Source organism: Hyaena hyaena, unplaced genomic scaffold (assembly GCF_003009895.1).
Source record: "Hyaena hyaena isolate Hyena2069 unplaced genomic scaffold, ASM300989v1 scaffold_1925, whole genome shotgun sequence".
Classification (NCBI taxonomy): domain Eukaryota; kingdom Metazoa; phylum Chordata; class Mammalia; order Carnivora; family Hyaenidae; genus Hyaena; species Hyaena hyaena.
Window position 1 is genome coordinate 85,100 of NW_024082566.1, and position 13,136 is coordinate 98,235.

At 40.1% G+C, this 13,136-nt stretch overlaps 1 protein-coding gene across 1 annotated transcript in view; it reads right to left on the reverse strand.

Moving 5' to 3' along the window:
* The window catches only part of LOC120226986 (WD repeat-containing protein 64-like), a 109,466-nt gene that overhangs the window by 52,787 nt on the left and 43,543 nt on the right, over positions 1-13,136 (reverse strand). The window contains exon 9 of the mRNA XM_039225148.1: positions 11,553-11,692. Within this exon, the coding sequence (XP_039081079.1) occupies positions 11,553-11,692 (140 nt within the window). The remainder of the gene's footprint in view (positions 1-11,552; positions 11,693-13,136) is intronic.

The window sequence follows — 13,136 nt, forward strand, 5'->3', positions numbered from 1 at the left end:
AATGTCTAGCACACTGCACTCACTGAATTGTTGAAATCTGTAATGTTTTCTATAGACTCATTCTGTTTTCTTTCTTCATATTTCTTTCTTCTTCGGTGTTCTGTTCTTTAGGTGGTTTGTGTGGTTTCGGGGAAGTGGTGACTGCTGGGCTGGCCGATCATGGCGCACCTGTCTCGGGGCTTTCTCCCGCCCTCTCCCTCAGGTTGCCTCTGTTACCCTCACACCAGCCTGCTCCCAGTTTCCAAAACCCTCCTTCTCATTCTGGTCTCTGCACATCACATACTTTTCTTCTTCTCTACAGTTTCCTTTTTTCAACACCCTCTGCTGTGTAGTTCATTGCTACTCCTATCTCAAATCTGTCATACAGAGAATTAAGGAGTCAAGGTTCAGTAAGTTTATGCCCCGATGGGCAATTTATTCTACAAACACAGAGAAATAGGAGGAAAAATATTATTAAAAAAGAGAGAGAGAAAGAAAAAGAAATACCAAGGCTTCAAAGCAAGAGACATATCTTTATGGATCCAAACGAGAGAGTGACAGGACCGGAAGCATCTCAGTTCTCCCAGGCAGAACACGGCAGTGAGACTGAGAAGCAACGGGCTGTGCTGTACTCTCATCCGGAGGCATATTGCTTAGAAAACTAGGGGACCCGGGAGAGGGAGACACTGCCTTCTGACCCGGAACTAAACCAAGACTACTTCTGGCTCAGGGACCAGACCTATTTCTAGACTGGAGCCCAAGGGGCCAGGTGGTCGAAGGCCAGAGATACAGAGGAGCGAGCATACAGACACGTGCAAGTGTGTGTAGACATATGCAGAGCCTTAAATATGTAAAAGGAACTATAATTTTTAGAAAAAATTTAGAGGAGAATATCCTTATGGACTTAAGGGTTGAAAAAGATTTCTTCAATAAGCACAAAAAGCATGAGCCATAAAAGATTGATATATTTAACTGAATTAGAATTAAAAATCTCTGTTCAGGGGTGCCTGGGTGGCTCAGTCGGTTCAGCGTCTGATTCTTGGTTTCAGCTCAGGTCATGATCTCGTGGTTTGTGGGTTTAAGCCCTGCATCGGGCTCTGTGCTGATGGTACAGAGACTGCTTGCGATTCTGTCTCCCTCTCTGTCTGCACTTACCCTGCTTTTTCTGTCTCTCTCAAAAATAAATAAATAAACATTTAAAAATTAAAAAAAAAAATCTCTGTTCAACGAAGGCAACAATCCCAAAGCCACAAAGGGTAGAAACAAATCCAATGGTCACCGGTCAAGTTGGGTAAATATGTGATACACATATGATAGAATACTGTGTAGCCATTAAAATAAATGAACTAAAGCCGTATGTCATAACACAGATAACTCTCAACACACAGTGGCGAGTGGAAAAAAGGAAACTTCATTAGGATTTATTCACTATATTTATAAAGAACATTGAAACATGCAAAGTAGAACAATCTATGGTTTAAGGACAATTATATGTGTACTCGTGGTATAAAAACATAGTACTGTTCAAAATGAAACAAAAACTAAAATGTCATCTCCTTTGGACAACTTCCATTGGTCACCCTCCCAGCTCTGCATGCCAGTAATACCTGTGCACAGTGCTAGCAATTAGCAAGTGTCATATGATGATTTACTCAGTGGGCCTCTCTACTAAACTGTGATTTGCTATGGGGCGCCTGGGTGGCTTAGTCGGTTAAGCATCCGACTTTCGCTTAGGTCACAATCTCACGGTTCGTAGGTTCGAGCCCCGGCGTCGGGCTCTGTGCTGACTGCCAGCTCAGAGCCTGGAATCTGTTTCACAGTCTGTATCTCCCTCTCTCTCTGACCCTCCCCTGCTCACGCTGTCTCTCTCTCTCTCTCCTAGAAATAAATAAAACATTAAAAAATAAATAAATAAACTGTGATTTGCTTGAAGGAGGGTCCATGTGCTATTTGATTGTTTCCCCAGTGTCTTCTGTGTTCTCTTTAGTTAGGTTGGTTACTTATCTGGGTTTTGGTCTGCACTCTTGCTTATTCTCTGTCTTGGTCCAGACCTTGTAGGGATTTACAGTATTTATAGTGTTGCAGTATACACTATATAGTGTAGCAGACGGTCAGTACACTGTAATTGGATAAATCAATTAATAGATGGGGCAGCGTCAGAAAACATAATTCACTGACTCGGTTTGTAGATGGTCTTAATACATTAGCTACTTTGGAGGAAAGAAGGGCAGTGTTATCAATGAGGCTCTAGAATCTGTCGATTCTAGTTCTTTTCTCTATTCATTTCCCTCAGGGTGCAGAGTGTTTCTGTGACCGGTGTTAGTGCTTCAAAGCCTGAGGGACAGACGTAGAGCCAGGTCAGGCCTGAAGGATTAGGAAGGGCAATGTTTCAGAAACAGACGGAGTGGCTGTAGAAAGAAAATAATCTAAGAAGACAGGAGGCTTCCACTAGAGAAGCCGTTGGATGCAGAATGCGGTATTTGTAAATTAAGTACTACCTATTTGTCTAAAACAGAGATTACAAAAAGTATTCGCCTTCTAGTAGCAGTAAAAATAATGATTTTTCAGGGCGCCTGAGTGGCTCAGTCAGTTGAGTGTCCGATTCCTGGTTTCAGCTTAGGTCACGATCTCACAATTCATGAGTTCGAGCCCCGCATTGGGCTCTGTGCTGACAGCTCAGAGCCTGGAGCCTGCTTCTGATTCTGTGTCTCCCTCTCTCTCTGCTCCTCCCCTGTTCTCTCTCTCTCTCTCTCTGTCTCAAAAATAAATAAACATTTTTTAGAAAAGACTATTATTACAAAATAATTATTATTTTCAAACAAACTGGGAATGCAGGGGTTCAGTGGCAGGATTGTTTTTTCTCACACCGAGAAAAATTCAATTGCAAGGCTGCAAGTCTTTGAGGATAAAGTTGTTCATCCCTAAATAATGAAAGAGAAGGACAATAGGAAGGCCTCCCCTGAAGCTTTGCGAGGAATAATTTATAAATAATGATAAAGTAAAAAAGTTTGAAAACTCTACCTGCGTCTGAGCCAGGATTGAGGATTATTTTGCCTCAACCAGGTTTCCGGTCTTTTCTTGCAATCTCAATGCCAATCACTATTCTCCAAACACATTAATAAACTGCTTTTTTCTCCTTGATAGGTGTTTATTACCGAGTGACTAGAGCAGAATATCTGATGGGTAGGCGCTCGTCTTCGATACATAAAAAAAGGATTGTAAAAAGGTGCAAAACTAACATGATATGCTCGATTTCTTTTAGAGCAAATAACTCTGGAATTCCGAGCTAGATGCTCCAGAAGCAAAAGATCAGTAGAAGCACTATTATTACTGTTCTTGGACAGGCTCTCACAAGGCAACAGAGTGGATACAACATAAGTAATGATCATGCATTGGAAGGGCTATTTGAATAGAAATTTGAATATTGTGAGATGCCAAAAGTTGTATTGGCCGAAGTCTTTAGAATTGCAGTGTCATTTAATAGAGGGAGGGGCATGGAGAATTCAGCATTTTGGATTTGCCAAGGGAAGCTGGGATTTGCCAGCTTTCCTAGTTTTACCCAACGACTACCAGAGGTTAATTAGGTTTTAGACCCCAAATGAATCAAATTAGGGTTACATAATTTTACATAGGAAGAGCCTGAAGATCTCTGATATTATGACTCTTTTGAGGGTTAACATAGTATTATAGACAAATACTATATTTGAAAAAGGGTATGTGTAACAGTGCGGTACAAATGGTAGGCATTCAACGTCGCCTGTGTAGGGAATTCAATGCACAAATGTATTTTTTAAGCTCTTCCAAATAACAAGAGGAAAAAACAATCCTACGTGGAACTAAAACTGTTAATTCTCTTATCCTGTTCTCACATTTTCCCTGTGTGATAACTGGCAAACAGAAATGAAATGAGGACAGCCAGCATGCCTTTAAAAATTAACTTTTTAATTACCAAGTTATTTTGGTACCTAGTAGAAACTTGCAAACAGTACAAAAACCAAAGTCCCCTTTTCCACCTCTCCACTCCTTCTGGGCCCTCCAGTTCAACTTCTTAGGTTAATCACTGTTGGGAGATACCACCTCTGAAGGCAGACAAGCTCAGTTGAATCCTCTTTCGCCACTTACTAGCTGTGTGACCTTGGGTAAATCACTTAACATCTCTGAGCCTTAGTTTTTACATTCGTAAGAGAGATTATATCAGAACCTGTCTCACTGAGTTATCACAAACTTTCAATGAGGTCACATACAGAAAGAGCTTACATCTATATGAGGACATATTTAACTACTAAAATGTACTTCATCCTTTATAATGGCTGTAGAGTAGTCTACTGTGTGAAGGCTCTATAACTTATTTCAATTAGTTCCCAACTGATGGGATTATACTTATTTCCTTTATTTTCTTTTAGTAAAGTGATAGAACCTCCTTGTACATGTAATTGTATATAGTAGTCTAAACATACCTGTTTGATAAATTCCAGAAATGGAATTTTTGTGTCAAAGGGTGTGAGCGTTTAAAGTTTTGTTAGGTTGCCAAAGTCAACCTTGCTTTTTGAGAAGATTACAGGTTTTTGACTTCCTGATTTCAAGTTGCAAAGTCAGCTTTCATAATTTACTCCAATTCTCTAGGAGAACTCAAGTTGGTGTTTTTGTCATTCCTAGGTTTTGCCAGCAAAGATTTTTGGCAGTTTCACCTTATTTACTCAACTATATCTTTAACTCCCTTTGGGCAGAGATTACATCAAAAGACGTCTAGGCACAGGGCCTGATACAGTATGAGACCCTTAGCTGGGGGTCTTATATTATTGGTTGATTCATACGGACACAGTAGGAAGTCAGGTTTCCTAGAAGGACAGATCTGAAATACAACCAGTTTACCAGCCAAAGAACAATGTCAGGCTTCAAGAATTGCGTTAACTAAGGAGTGAAAGCTAATGGCAACCGTATACCCAGATAGCTACTTTAGGTAGACGGTAGTGAACATGTGTGCACATGCAAAGGTGTGTGTGTATTTGTGCAAGGCGTCTGGTGGGCATGGGGGTGGGGTGAAGAGGGAATAGTCCCAAAGGGCAAAACTCAAAATATCATACCCATCTTCAGCAAATGTGTAATGACAGCAAAGTGTCCCAGGTTCTACAAATAGACAGTGACAGCCACAAACAGAGGGGGCTTCATGTACGGCTGGTTCCCCACTGTTTTGTAGGGCACATTGGCTCCTATGGGTCAGAACTATCCACGGGATCTTCCTTTGAAGATGGTCGATGAGCTGTCCTGAGGTTACAGACAGAAGGAAAGCAAGGCCTGTACATAAGCAAAAAAAAACTTTCTTTTTTGCTCCAGACTCTTCAAGTTGAATCTGAATCCCAGAGCACATGCCTTCACCCTCTTTCTCTTCGTTTGTATTTTTTCCCTACAGTTGGCCACTACATTTTATTAGCTAAGGTTCCTAATGTATATTGATCTTCCCCAGAAAAATTTCCAACAGTCTGCTCTGAGGACAGATTAGAGACAAGTAGCTCTTCTTCCTGAGGATGTTGCAAATCACAGTTTACTCAAAATGGAATGTCCCAAGCAGCAAAGCAAGGACGGAAAGTGACAAAATGCTGGGAGTAGTAAAATCTGGCTCGTAATCATGGATGCTTCCAGTTATCCAAAAAGTAGAGGAAAAAAGCCCAACTGGAATTTACATCATATAGAATAATCTTACCCCCCTCCCCCCAAAAAAGCATAAGGAGTTAAAGCCAGAAAAGAATTCTGGATTTTATGACTTAAAGGTAACATATTTTAAAAGATCAGCTTTCCTCCTATCCCTGGGTCTGTTTCAAGGACCCACATTTCTTATCTGCCAAAGAGAGATGAAATCCATATTTCTCTTGGTGAGGGTTTCATGGAGGATGTGATATTTCACTGAGATTTAAAGGCTCAATAGAACAGCTGGGTATGGGAGGACGGTGGCTGCAGACACAGGCAGGAAAACATGAAGACGTTGGGGAAAGGCTGGGTGAGGTTAGACTATCTGAAGACAAATAAGTAGCAACAAAACTAGAAAGGTATCTGGTTCCAGACCATGGAGAACCTTAAAAACCAGGAAAGAGAATGTGAACTCTATTTATAAGGCATGAGGTGCCTTTGATGATATGTAAGAGGGTTATAAGTGGGTAAGACGATGATTAACAAGACAGTGTAATATTCGGGTGGTGAGGATATGGGAGAGGAGGGCCGCAAGGGCCTTCTCATGTGCCTCCTTCAACTGGGAGCCCTTCAGTGGGTCTGCACAAAGCTCATATTTTTGGGAAGAAGAATGAGGCACCTGATATAAGAAACATTATGGAGGCTTGGGGACTGGACAGTGAGCAGGGTTAGAGAGGCAGAAGGTTTAAAAGTGACTTTGAAGTTGGTCATGGTTCGGTGAGAAACAGATGCCATCATTAACAGCTAGAGGAAGACCAGAAGTCAGGAAAAGGAAATTTGAAGTGGAAAATCAACTCAGTTTTAGATAAGCAGAAATTTTGGAAAGGATAAATAAGAACCAAAGAGTCCTTCAAGGAACCTTGAAGACAGAGACATGGCGTATAAGAAGAGAACTGATGGGACAGCTTCTTGACGGGTCAGGGTTCGCCTAAGAGAACGAAAGCAGGGATTCGATTCGGGAAAGAAGAGGAATGCTTGGCCTTGGGCAGAAGGAAAAGAGAAAGTAGCTACAAAAACAGAAGACCACAGAAATATTTTGAGGTGGAAAAGATGGAAGTTAATGAAGCAACCTAGACATCGTCAGCTCAGTAGAAGATGAGGTAGCTTGTGGACCATCAGAGCCACGTCAGGGGCTCTCGGAGAGTGGATTTTGTTTAACCTCATGTAGACTTGACAGGTGCCAGCACGAGATGGATATAAATGACTGAGTAGCATCGGGAGCATGGGCTTTTTGGAAAGCCTCACCCTCTCCCATGCCACGACCCCACCCATAATCTACCCCTGTGTGGCCACAGAGGAGGTTCAGGACAAACGCAAGTAGATCAACACAAGTCCTGTCCCCACTGTGGAGAGTGAAAAGCACCCGCCTTTCTGATAACTGCTGATGTTGGGGGGTGGGGGGCTGGTGCGTCTGCTTGCCTTATCTCATTTCATCCTCACACCAACCACATGAGGAAGGTCCTCTGTTAGCTTCCTCAGCGATCTCAATGCGTCCTAGGTCACACCACCAGAGTCACTCTTCAGTTTAGGTCTGCCCAGTTTGGGAGGCCATTCTCTTCATCCTTGTCATTTAGGACAGGATCTTAGACAAGGTCAGGAATCAGATGGCGTCCAGCCAGATTGAAGGCCAGGCGGGCGACCCCGTGGCTTGTTCTGACATGCACCTGGCACCTGACTTCAGGACGTTGCCTCTTGCTCTAAGGCACACCCCCAGCCTCGTCAAGCTGCGCCTTTTCTCAGGTTCCTTCGTATCACTTCCAAAGTGAAAATTAAAACAAAAAAAGCAACTGTTAGAAGTCATCAGAGCATGTGTATTTCTCTCCTCAGAGCAAGAAGAAGAAAAATAACCTTTGGTGTCTAGGCTCGTGCGGCAGAAAGCTGCCGACCATGGCCCCCACGTTTTAGGCTCTCCCTACATCTGTCAGTGCCCATCAGCAATTTGGGAGCAGGAGGTGTGGCTCAGTGGCCAAACGCTTGAGCTCTGTGACCTGAAATACAATTTTAACAGCTGCAGAAGGAAACAATATCTAGGTGAAAACAGCTGCGGAACTAGGAGAAAGGATGAAAATCTGCTGGAAGGCCTCCAGAAAAAGCATGTTGTAGGCACATGACCGGCCAGTGATTTATTTTAGTTCGTTATTATTTTTCTTAAATGCTTTTTTTTTAATTTTTGGGAGAAAGGAGGTGGGGGAGACAGAGAGAAAGAGAGAGAGAGAGAGAATCTTAGGCAGGCTTCAAAATCAAGAATTGGAAACATAACCGACTGAAGCCACCTAGGGGTCCCCTGGCTGGTGATTTATTAAAGCTTGATGGGATGACAGCTAGTTTATATGATGAAGTTTGAAGGAGTGCTAGATGTGTAAAATATGCTATTTTTTGCTGTAGTTAATGTTACTACTAGACATGATGATGGCAGCTGCAGCAAAAACATGCTTGGACCCAGTTTGCTGTTCTTTCTGGCCAAATTGCTCGTTTCTCAGATCTTTGTGGGGCCGGCTCCTCTGGTCATTCTGGGTTCAGCTTTTCTGTCACCTCTTCAGAGATGATTTTCAGTCACACCACAATAGAATTATATTTTCTATTCGTTATAATACTGTTTTCCTGTTGATTTGGTACTTTGTTCGTCTCTCTCTTCCCCCAGAATGTAAATGTCCTGTGAAAAAGGTCTTGTCTGCTTCATTCGGTGTTTCCCCTCTAGAACCCAGAGCTTTGTCACATAATAGATGCTCAAGAAATAAACGCTTTCTGAATAAGTCATGAACAAGCTCATTTGATCTTTAATAATTAAAGATTATAACTTATTTTAATTTTTAAATTTAATTAAAATTAAGAAATATTATAAAAGCAGTGCTTATTTGCTGTAAAAAATAGGTAAGAAAAGAAAAAAAACACAAAAAAAGAAAAAATTTTTAATTCATCCACAATCTTGCACCCAGGTAATTACTAACATCTTGTTGATCACCCTTGGTAACCTTTGATGATAGACAAAGAAATATTTTTAAATAGTTAACTATTTATTTAAATATAATATCATAAATATTAAATATTTAAAATAACTTCTTACATGCTGTTTCATTATATTTCACATAATATATTGTTTGGATGTTTTTACATCGGTGTTTGTCTATATAACATTGAAAATCTATATAATATTTCTTTTTTAAAAAGATTTTTAATGTTTATTTACTTTTTGAGAGAGAGAGAGAGAGAGAGAGAGAGAGAGAGAGAATGAGTGGGGGAGGGGCAGTGAGAGAGACCCAGAATTTGAAGCAGGCCCCAGGCTCCAAGCTGTCATCACAGAGCCTGACGCTGGGCTCAGACCCATAGAATCTGAGGTCATGACCTGAGCCGAAGTCGGACGCTTAACTGACTGAGCCACCAGGCGCCCAAAAGGCTGTATGATATTTCTATGATGTGAAAAGACACATCGTGACTTACTGAATGGAGGGGAGGGGATGGCGGTGGGAAGAAAGGGGGTCACAAGGTACAGACTTCCAGGAACAAGATAAATAAGCTACAGGACTGTAGCGGACACGGCTGAGTGATGTGAATGGAAGTTGTGAAGACAGTAGATCCTAAGGGTTTTCACCACGAGGAAAGAATTTATTTTCATTCTTTTATTTCAATCTACGTGAGCTGGCGCTGCTCCCTGAACTTACTGTGGGAACCGGTTCACAACATACGTAAGTCAAACCCGGTGCTGTGTACCCTGAACTTAGGCAGCACATGTATCAATTATATCTCAGTAACACTGGAAAACAAACAAATAAAATAACTCACTGACAAAGCCCTAACTTTAGATTTTGAATTTCTCACTCTCCTTCCCTCTCTTTTTGTTTCCTTCCTTCCTTCTTTCTTAAATCAGTGTATCAGCAGCCGTGCAACGAACATCCTTTTACGTAGGTCTTTGGGCACTTACCTGATTCTTATATTAGAACAAATGCCTAGGGGCGCCTGGGTGGCTCAGTCATTAACCTTCAACTCTTGATTTCGGCTCTGGTCATGATCTCAGGGTTCGTGGGATCAAGTCCCACCTCAGGCTCTGTGTTGATGGTGTGGAGCCTGCTTGGGATGGTCTCTCTCCCTCTTTCTCTGCCCCTCCCCCACCGGCTCTCTTTCTCTTACTCAAAATAAATAAATGAACATTAAAGAAAGAATAAATGCCTAAAAGTTCATTTAAGGATCTTATTCCCGTTTCTGTTATTTTCGTTGCATTTTTGCTCCTCTGCTAAACTGTCTTCAATATTTTTAATAATGTATAGGGTGACTGTTTGGAGTTGGGGCAGGGGATTGGCTACATTTAGCCACTAGGTAGCTATGTGACCTGGGGCAAGTTACTTAGGTCTTATTTGCCTTTATACAAACAAAATTGTGATCATTACTTTATAGGCCCGTTATTAGCAACAAGTGAGTTGAGTAGTAAAATATGTACCACAGAGTCTGGCACTTAGCGAACATTTGATAAAGGAGAATTATTATAATTCACAAAAAGTTTAAATGCTTACACAGTCATATTTATTTTTCCATTAACCACAGGTCTCATGCTTAGGAATTACCTTAAGGTTATAAGAATATACGGCTATATTTTCTTCTGGAAAATTCCAGAACCTCTATGTTTTTGTATTTTTTTAATGTTTTTGTATTTTTTTAATGTTTTTGTCTTTTACATGTAAAATATAAATGGAATAAATATATATGGGATGTATTTTGCTGTTTATTATGAAGCCATCAACTGATTAAATACTTTTTCCTTAAATGGTTAATCAGTTTTCTCAACACTTAATGAATTTGGGTTGCTACTTTTATTATATACAAAATTCCCACACACACATGAACTCATTCTTGCCTTTTCTCTTTTGTTTCATGGATGTGTCTAATTCATTCTGCATGGACTCCTGTTCTGTTTTATATATTGCAGCTTTAGAATGTGTGTTAATATCCAACAGAAGAAAAAATGCTGGCTTATAATGATATTTTGCAAAGTTTCTAAGATACTCTTGTATATTGGTATTTTTACATTAACACTAAACTTGGCAAACTGATGCTTAAAATAATCATGGATGCATTAAAAAATAATAGCATTAAAATGATTTAATTTGACAGAGAATATCTTTTATGGTACCATATTCCCATGCAGAAAACATAGGAGATCGCTTTGTTCATGTTCTTCAAAAACAAGTACCTAAGAAAAACCTTATAGTTATCAGTTATCTTACTATTAATGGTGAATATTGCTTGTTAAGTTTACTTCTAGGTATTTCACAATTTTTGCTCTTGCGAATGCTATCTCTTTGACCATTGTGTCACTGCTCTTATATAGAAATTTATTTATTTTTTAGAAATTGCTATTGTCACAAGCCACTTTACTGAACTTACCTGCTCTTAAAATTTTAAACGGATTTTCGGTGTCAACTATACTTCAACTTAAAAAACTTAAGAGCTGATTTTGTTGTATTTTTTTGAGGAGATAATCATTATTTTTGCAAATACAATGACTCAGTCCTAATATATCTAATATTCATAACTCATTTTTTCTTATTTTTTAGGACATTGGTGAAAACATTTAGGACACATTTAATAACAGCAACGACGACAGAGCTGTCGTGCTTTCTGTCTTTGTCGATGACTTCCAGTCTGCAGGTGACGGGCCATATTGGGTCTGTTTCCAGCACTGCCTGCCTTTAACACTTTAACATGTTTAACCATGTTCTTTACACGTCCTCTCAGCAAAAACAGAACAGTAGCTCATCAGTTCCTTCTCTGCATAGACAGTACTTTTCTCAGTGACGAGCAGCTATTTCACTCAAAAATTGTATGTGTTCTAGATTTTCCAGTGGCTGATTGTAAGGGCAAACACAGTCTGTTTCATTTATGTTGTTTTCTGTTACCTTTGCAGAGGAAAGGCTGATGACATGTTGCTCCTTCTCATTGGTTACAATCTCGGTGATGCTGAACATGTGCCCCACAAGCTTCCCCACCGGCTTAGTGCTGATGTTAGGATGCCACAACCGAAGCACCTTGTCATCTCCTAAGAAGGAGGGCATGGGGAGGTTATTTGTTTTCTCAGGGATACAGACGGCTGTATGGACAGCTGGTCAAAGTTCAAAAAGTTCCTCTCACTCAATCATATCCTTATCATCCTTCGAATACAGATCACAGTCTGCTTCTTCCAGGATGCCGTCTATGATTGACTTGCTAAGAGGCAAGGCTTGCTTTGGAGCCACTTCCTCCTGTCTAGGCTGTTCTGCAATAATTGTATTTACACACACGAATGTGGATTCTTATAAATATTTTATGAGTTCTTTTCTTGATTCAGTACTTTCCCACTCACTCACGCATTAATGTATTATTTATACTTTATTTACTTCCCCAAGTATTTTAGACAGATGTTCTTTTGTTTTCACATTGAGAGGAAGCGGAAAATTGCACATAATCTCTACCATTATAACAAATCAACTGTTTTTCCTGTCTCTGTCTTCCCTGCTAGCACATATCCATAAGCATCTATAATTCACACATAGTTACTATCATAGCACACATACTATTTTTTTAATTGTTAAAATCATATGTGCACATGGTAAAAGATTTAAACAATATGGACGGGCATAATTTTGTCAAAAATGTCTTCTTTTCCTTCAGAATCCCTGCTTCCACTACCTATAGGTAATCACTGTTAACTGTTTATTCCCCTTTCTTACAAATAAACTTTGTGTTTTCAGAGTTAAGGAAAATGCTTTTCCATTCAGATTGAAATGCCTTGAATTATTTTCAGTAGGGTTTTTTTTTTAATGTCCTTATTTTATTTTGAGAGACAGAGACAGAGAGCGAGCGGGGGAGGGGCAAAGAGAGAGGGAGACAGAATCCGAAGCAGGCTCCAGGCTCCGAGCTGTCAGCATAGAGCCCAACGCGGGGCTCAAACTCACGGACTGTGAGATCGTGACCTGAGCCGAAGTCAGATGCTTAACCAACGGAGCCACCCAGGCACCCCTTCAGTAGGTATCTAGATTACCATTTCTCAGCAACAAAAAAAATCACTATTACTAACTTTTATCTTTGACATACACATTTAAAAATATAATATAAATGTTGCCAAAATAGAAAAATCACTGTTTTCTAAAATCTATTTTTATCAAGAAAACACAGCATGCTAACTTGAATTCAAAGAGAGAGAGACCAAATCAAAGTTTTGTGGAAGGGATGTGTCACTTTGTTATTATATGTGGGGATTGCAGGGCAAGTTGCTTTCTGTTTTTTCCAGCATTATTGAAATATAATTGACATACAACATTGTGTGAGTTTCAGGTATGCAACATGATTATTTGATTTAAGTGTATATTGCAAAGTGATTACTACAGTAAGGTTAGTTACCACATGGCCGCCTCACAGTGACCCTTTTTTCTTGTGAGAACTTTCAAGATTTGCTATCTTCATAACTTTCAGTTATACAATACTGTTAACTATAGTCACAGTGT